General features: G+C 35.4%; 1 protein-coding gene across 1 annotated transcript; it reads left to right on the top strand.

Moving 5' to 3' along the window:
* Positions 1-460: 460 nt before the first annotated feature.
* Positions 461-966, top strand: LOC149192268 (uncharacterized). The gene is made up of 2 exons (XM_089406887.1): positions 461-658; positions 751-966. The coding sequence occupies exons 1-2, from the start codon at positions 461-463 to the stop codon at positions 964-966; spliced, it is 414 nt and encodes a 137-aa protein (XP_089263013.1).
* The last annotated feature ends 7,129 nt before the right edge of the window (positions 967-8,095 follow it).

The following is an 8,095-nucleotide window of genomic DNA, read 5'->3' as shown; positions in this document are numbered from 1 at the left end:
GATCCCAAAATAGGAGAACGCCATGACTCCGGATGGTTTCAGACCCATAGCATTATGAAATGTGGTGTACAAAATCATTTCCAAAGTCATAGCCAATAGACTCAAGCCCCTTCTACCATCTCTAATCTCGTAGGAGCAAATGGGCTACGTGGAAGGAAGACAAATCCTCAACAACACCATACAAGCACATGAGGTGGTACACTCTCTCAAAAGCAACAAACAATCAAGTATGACCATTCAGTTGGACCTAGCGAAAGCCTATGAAAAACTAAGTTGGTCGTATATAAGAGCAATTGTAAGGGCCTATGGATTTGACCAAAATTGGATAAGATGGGTTATGGCACTGGTTACCACGACCAGTTTCTCTATACTGCTCAATGGAGCTCCATCAAGAACCTTCATTCCATCCAGAGGTCTCAGACAGGGAGATCCACTCTCACCTTTCCTCTTCGTTCTCATGATGGAAGGGCTAGGTAGAGCATTCAAAGGGGCAAATGCTGAAGGACGTATCCAGGGCATCAAACTCACCGAAGATGGAGAAGCGAACACTCATCAACAATTTGTGGATGATACGATGCTACAGGGTATACCCACAGTCAGGGAAGCCAGAGAGATCAAACATATCTTGAATGACTTTGCTATGGTAGCAGGCACAAAGGTAAGCCTCAACAAATACAATTTTTTTTCTTTAATACAAATATTGCTATTCACAGGAATATTACCAAAATTATTGGATTTCAAAGGGAACAGCTACCTTCCAAGTATCTAGGAATACCCCTTACTGATAAACCTTTTAGCAAGAGTGTGTGGGAGCCAATAATCAAAAAACTTCAGGACAAGATCAGGAAATGGACACACAGGTCACTAAATTTGGCAGGACGCCTGGTGCTCACACAAGCGGTCTTACAGGCTATTCCCATATTCATGTTCTCAGCTCTTCTGGCTACTAAAGGCATTATGCAATAGATCAGGAGTATACAAAGGAATTTCCTAGGGGACAGAGGTGAGGAAAAAAGGAGGTGGGCCTTAGTAGCCTAGGACAAGATATGCAAGCCCAAAAACCATGGTGGCTTGGGGCTTCATGACCCTGAAACCCTTAGTAGAGTTTCAAGAGCCAAACTTTGGTGGAGATGGATTAAGGAAGCGACAACTCCATGGGCTAAGATGTGGAAACAAAAATATGCCAATAATTGGCAGGAAAAGGATCACATTAGAATGTTAGGCTAGATCAGGGGCTCCCATATTTGGAATCTGGCATGGGAGAATAAAAGCATTGTTCAGCAACACAACTTCTGGGAAATTCGAGCAGGGAACCTAGCAAGATTTTGGGAGGACAAATGGCAACAGGAACCCATCCTATATAAGGATGGTTTAGTAGCTCTCAAGAGAGACACGGATAATAAAGGGTTGATTATGGTTAAAGATTTCTGGGACCAGGATGGGGATATGGAAAATGGAGGAATTGGAAGGATCTAGGCTACAATGATGATAGTCCTTTGAAAGCCCTAGCAAGAACTCTCATCCAGGAGCTAGAGCACAGAAGGATTTTGGTTTCCTCCTTACCTGACCAACTAAAATGAGGAAAGAACCTCAAAGGTAACTTTAACCTCAAAGAAGACAAATAGGATGTAATAGGATTTAACTATACAAATCTTGTTTTAGTCTGGAAGAAACTATTGTAAAGCCCCCACTGGATGAAAATAAAGTCATTTATCTGGTTAGTGCATTAAAGGAAAATATTAACCTGGGAGAATCTAAAAAAAGGGCTTTATTGGCCCCTACCAATGCTATCTCTGTGGCTCTCAAGAGGAGACAATGGATCACCTTTTCAACCTCTATCCTTTCACATCAAATATATGGGACTGGGTAGCCTCAATCTTTAGGAAAACATATAGCAACATTTCCAATACCTTGAAGAACTGGTGGGTAAATTTCTCAGCGAATGAAATCATTAACAAATCCTGGATTCTAGTACCAGGCTTTGTTATCTAGAATGTTTGGAAAGAGTGCAACAATCGGATCTTCAAAGACTAAACAAGAGAGCCCAAATGTATAATTGCTCAAATATTGAGGCAACTCAAAGATACAATAAGAAGCTTGCTAAGGAATCTTCCTAAGGATCCTCCTCTACCCCAAGAGGTGAGCATTCTTATGTAGTTGGGTCTACAGTCCATAAACCCTCAGGGCTTAACCAAGGGGGTAAGCCAAATTAGCACAAATATTAATATTTGGCAGCCTCCTCCGCATGGCTTCCTAAAGGTTAATATAGATGGAGCTTCTAAAGGAAATCTAGGGTTAGCTGGCTTTGGAGGGGTTATAAGAGATGAAAAGGGTCAAATAAAGAAAATCTTCCATGGCCACTTGGGCAAGGCTACTAACAACATGGCAGAGCTTATGGCACTAGAACAAGGCTTGGAAATTTTGTTAGTTTCTAATGTGCACAATGTCATCATAGAAGCAGATTCGAAATTGATTATCAGAGTGGCCCAGAAAATCTGTAATGGTACTTCTCCAAACAAAGTTTCAAAGCACTGGAGGCTTTTGCAAGTCTTTCACCGAATCCAATCCCACCTACAAACCTTAAAAATGGTCGGCTTTGTCCATGTGAAGAGGAAAGCTAACATGTTAGCGGATCGCTTGGCGAATGAGGGGGTCACCAACATGGATAGGGATTCTCGGTTTGATTGGGATCTTGTACCCCTAGACAAGCTGTTGGAGGACTATCTCTGTCAAGCGAAGAAAGATATAGAGCTATGGATTCACAGGAAGGAATAAGATGGCACAGAGGATAGGAGGGAGGACAGGGTACCCTAACTTTTCCACCCTCATGGGGGGTGGGTCATAATCCACAGCTCAATACTCCCTCGGACCTACTCTGGATGTACTACAAACTGGGTCGTATATGGAACAGATCTTTAGGTGGAAAGGTTGATGATGTTTTTGGTTCAACTAAGATTTTGGAAGGACGGCATAACAACCGTCTGATGCGCTTTATCAACAGCAACCGCTTGGCAAAAGAGCACAGTAGTTATTCCGCAATGCGTAGTTTTCCAAAACCAAAAGAGGTTTATCAGGCAGGATCTAAGTGGTATCAGGTTTTTTGGAGGAAGGCCCTGATTCCACTCATCTGGCAACACGTAGCAGGGAGACATGAGAGAATATCGCTCGTATCGGATGGTTATCCCTCATGCGACTTAACCATCTGATATATTTGTACACCGTTGGATCATCAGTGAGAGATCAATGGTGTTTAAATGATCGCACAAGTTAGCTTGGGTCTCAGACCCGAAAAAAGTTTAGAAGGTGGGAATAAAGTTTACGTCGGGTCCGTAAGAATGGTTTGGTGTGGGTTTTTGTGGGCCCGTGGTTGTGGTTGTTATTGTGGGCCGTGGTTGGTGGTGTGGTTGTGTGTCTGAGCGGGCCCAGTGGATACTGACAGGTCGACTTGGATGGTGTGTGGCTCTACTTGCTCTTTAAAGTTTCTTGTTGATCTTCCTGGTTGAAAGTCTGGTGGACCCTCACTTGAAGCTTCTTCTAGAGGCTCGTTTTCTTTCAGCACTAGACAACATGACCAAATGATCTTCTGTTTGCCTGTTGTCCATTGTAAACGGAGGTAACTCCCAGGTTGTTTTGTTTGGACTACGCATGGTTTTGGTTGCGTGGTTCGGTGTTTTTTTGCACAACTGTTGGTTGAACTCTCACGGGGCTACAGTTTGTAATTTATGTATTCTAACTTGATTAATAGAAGATCCTAATCTTACCTGATCAAAAAAAAGAAATTAAAACATAAATTATTATTTTTTAATATAAAATGGTATTGAAATGTTTTATTAAAATATATTTCTATTAAAAAAAAAATTGATATTGTATGTTTATTCCATATGAAATATAATTGAGTATGGAAAGAACTGCATATTTCCCTTGAATATAATAATCTTAGCTTTACTTTTTTTTGTAATTATCAAGACAAATTTTGTATTCAAAATATGTGCTTGGGAATATGGTCATATATCTAAGATTACAAAAATGTTAACTCTAACTACTAATGCCTATCAAAAAACAAGACCTTTCTATGACTAGACTTACAATGAAAACATCCCTAATTACATAGAATCTTCAAAAGAATACCAAAAATGTTCCACACTTATAATGCATTATTACTAGATTTTAGGAGAAACGGATAATCATCACATAATTTTAGCATCCTCCATGGCAGACACCGTGTCATTTAAATTAGGAATACCATTATTTATAGTACTAACCTAGATGTTAGGGGAATAAGGACCAATATGTAGTTGGTTGAGAAATATTTGGAGATCATTCACCCGCGGATGGAGAGAGGATAACTCATCAATACATATACACATCTAAACCATGTGATTCACAAGAAACTTCATTTCCACTATTAAAGTGGAGATCATTTTGCTATGCTAAATTTGCAACTGAAAGACATCTTTTTACTGCTTCCAAATTCTTCTATCCAATCGAAAATACATTATTTCGCTGTCCCCTGCAAATCCATAGCTTCACTACTTGAACAAAGAGGAGTTAAAAGCATAGGAGCACACCAATAAATTATTTCCTAGAGTGAATTAGAAACAAGGCCACTAAAATTTCCTTACCCAGCGCCAAATATTAAGCCTATTAATAGGCTTGAATAGACCAAAACTAAATAGCATAGCATTCATAGGTAAACCATGTTGATTGACGATAAGGCTCTCAAACCAACTACAACTCGCGAAAAATAAAAGGGGCTTAAAATATTTACCATTCTCTAGAAAATTTTGGCCTAGAATTAACACACCGAAATTGGACAACAAAGAAATCAAAGGGGAGAAGTTGACAAAAAATGAGCAAAGGAGGACATACAATGATCATACCTTAGATATCCCATGGGGGTCATAAAGAACACACTTGTGATACACCGAGTGTTGACCTAGTTATTTCCATTTGAACAAAAAATAATAAAACATAATATCACTTTTTCCTCCAAGATTTCGGCTTATGAGAGATCCATTAAAGATGGATAGTGCAAAATATCAACCAAATCCATGAGGATCCAAGACCAACTTTAATAACGCACTCACATGCCTTTAGGCATTTAGTACATCCCAATTGAACCAACCTTCATACATGCTACTAAGATTATATTCATATTGCTTCATGTTCATCTTCTTGTTCATGAGAAAATTTAAAGTTGTGATAAAAATTTTCCTCTCAAAATGACCCCTACTAAGTATACAACTTAAAAATTAGTTGACAAGAAACTAACCTAACTCTATTTTCCATTTAATCCATAATGAGATTATTATACAGAAAAAATGCAGAAACAATTGTAATTATCTAATAAAATCTAGAAACAATTAAAGTTAGTGAATTGAAAAACTTAATAAAGAGAAAATTAGAAACCAATAAAGTTAGTGAATTAAGAAATGTAATAAAGAGAAAATTTGAAATAAATTGTTAATTATTGGAAATCAGCTCGACACTATAAGTTCCATTGGTAATCCTAACCAATATACTTTCATTACCCTCCCTCAATAATCTTAGTTTTATTCATAATACTAATAAATCTATATTTTATCTATTATTAAAAAAGTTCTGCTTCTGAAAATCTTTCTCCATTTTTACAATATTATAATGTATTATTTATTTTATCTATTATTAGAAAAGTTTTGCTTCTAAAAATCTTTCTCAAATTTTACAATATTATATTGTATTATTTGTAAAGACTTTAACAATATCACCCAAAACTATTCAATTATCGGGAAAAGGAAAATACCTTTTCAAATCAGTGAAAATATGTCCTAATTGTTTTATATAATACCGATTTAATTTTCAGTGGTAAATAGATGATGGTTCATGGCCCAAAATCAGTATATCGAATTGAATGATGGGTATCGGGAATCAAAGAAAGAATTTGACAACTTTTGGTACAAGGCCCGTCAACTTTACGGCATGATATGAGTATCCGAAGCCGAGTGCTGAGAATTAAGCGATATGATGTGAGGACGCAAGATATGTGTTGAAAATAAAATAAGAAAAGAAAAAAATTCTTTTGCTGGGAGGGGTGTTTCTTTTTGTCACTGAATATAAAAAGAAAATATCGGGAGAAGGAATTCAGAGTGGCATTATTCATAGGAGCTTCTGCTCATCACTCTCGAGTCCCTCCATTCCCTGTCGGTGGTCATTTCCTGCACCTCCAATGAAAACCTATCTACCCATTTTTGCCCTGCATACTTTCCCTTCGCTCATTCTATGACGCTACGACTGGCAGTCGGTGGCTCATCTCGCTGTCCACTGCCGACATTCTTTTGGTTTCCTCACACGCCACTATCTCTCCACACGTTACGTAATTGGCATCTTTCACCCTTTCACACTTTCCGATAAAATAATAATTAAATTCCGCAACAGTTTTATTGCGCTACCTGAAACTTGATGTCAAAAGTTGTTGGAATTTGGGTAAAAATATTTCAAAAATTTTTGTAGAGACAGAATTTGAATTGTGTTTTTGATGGTGGAAATGGATTCAGCACCATCACAAACATCCAATACACCTAAAATTTTGAAGTTTAACAACTATAACTTGGATTTACAAAAATCCTTGCCGAATTTTTTCTAAATATAACAAGAATTTCCATAATTCTTCCTCCTAAAAATGCAGTCACCACTTTTATCTTTGCTGAGTAAAATCGCAAATCGATTTTCATGAATAGTTTATTTTCCATTTATAATCCAAAATATGGAAAAATTTTCAATTACTCGAATGCTAATGATTTTTTGACGCACTTCCAAAGAAAAATAGTCTACATATTATATTTAATTTGGTTTAGAGGTTGGATGTAAAGGAAACTCACAAATTTTAAAATAAAAGTATTAAAACAATAATCTTCAAATTTTAGTTTATGGTGAAGAAGAAGTATTAATATTAATATATAAATATTTGGAGGATGTAAGTTAGAGGATGAAAGATTTATAAATTATTTTGAATATTTATAATTAATTTTAATAGAAATTATATATATATATATGTGTGTGTGTATGTATATGTATATATAAATGAAAAATAAAATTTAAAATTATTTTAATGTTAATCACAATAAAATATTTCAATTAAAAGTAAAAAAATTTAATTATTCTGTATTTATATAAAATTCATCTATATTGTAAATATGTAATTCATTCAGTTTTTATATAAAATTGATATTTAACATTTAAAAATTAATAATAATTAAAATATTTAATTTTAATGTAAATTTTAAGTGAAATGTTTCAATATACAAAATTAAATAATAATGACATGTATTTAAAATATATTAATAATAATAAAACATTTTAATATGCACAATACAATATATAAATAAAATATTACAATAAATAGATTAAACAAAATATTTCAATGTCAATTAAATACATGGTTTAAAAAAATATGATACATATATACACATATTACATAAAATAATTTTTAAAAATACGATTAAATTATTTTAATATTTTTATTATATTTTTTATTACTTTTATTTAAAATTTAGCAAAGTAAAGATTACAAGTTTTTGTCGAGTTGACACAATCAATGTAGCCAATAAAACTTTCAAATCATTAATTCTATTTATACATAAAAATAAATAAAAAACCAGTATAGGTCCATGGTTTACTAATTAAAGGCCAAAAAAAAATTAATCATGTCCATCAATAAAAAATAAAATTAAACAACCTTTATAAAAGATGAACGTACTCGTGTGAAAGTCTGCCACCGGAAGGTCCCACAAGACATGCCACTTCCATAAATTGTCCCTAAAGTGCAACAAGACATGCCACGACCAGAAATTGTCGGCCCCGCAACAAAAAGTCAAGATTGTCGGCTGAGTCCCCGAAAAAACCAAAATCGTCTAATAGTTAGAATGTGACTTTTTCTTCTCTCAACCGAACTATTCACGACACGTTATATCAGAAGGGAGTTCGCCAAGAATCTGTCCTGCTGCGAGCAGGCAGGCTACTTTCGTTGACTGGAATCAGCAACCTCTCAGATATAGAGCTAAACATAACATTTGAACTCTGAACTTTTGCCAATTGTTTCGCAAAAGGGATCTGACAT

The sequence above is a fragment of the Pinus tabuliformis genome, chromosome 2_2 (assembly GCF_031772625.1).
Source record: "Pinus tabuliformis cultivar Carrire ecotype Pingquan chromosome 2_2, CPIR1, whole genome shotgun sequence".
NCBI classification, from domain to species: domain Eukaryota; kingdom Viridiplantae; phylum Streptophyta; class Pinopsida; order Pinales; family Pinaceae; genus Pinus; species Pinus tabuliformis.
This window is presented reverse-complemented; position numbering and strand designations above follow the sequence as displayed.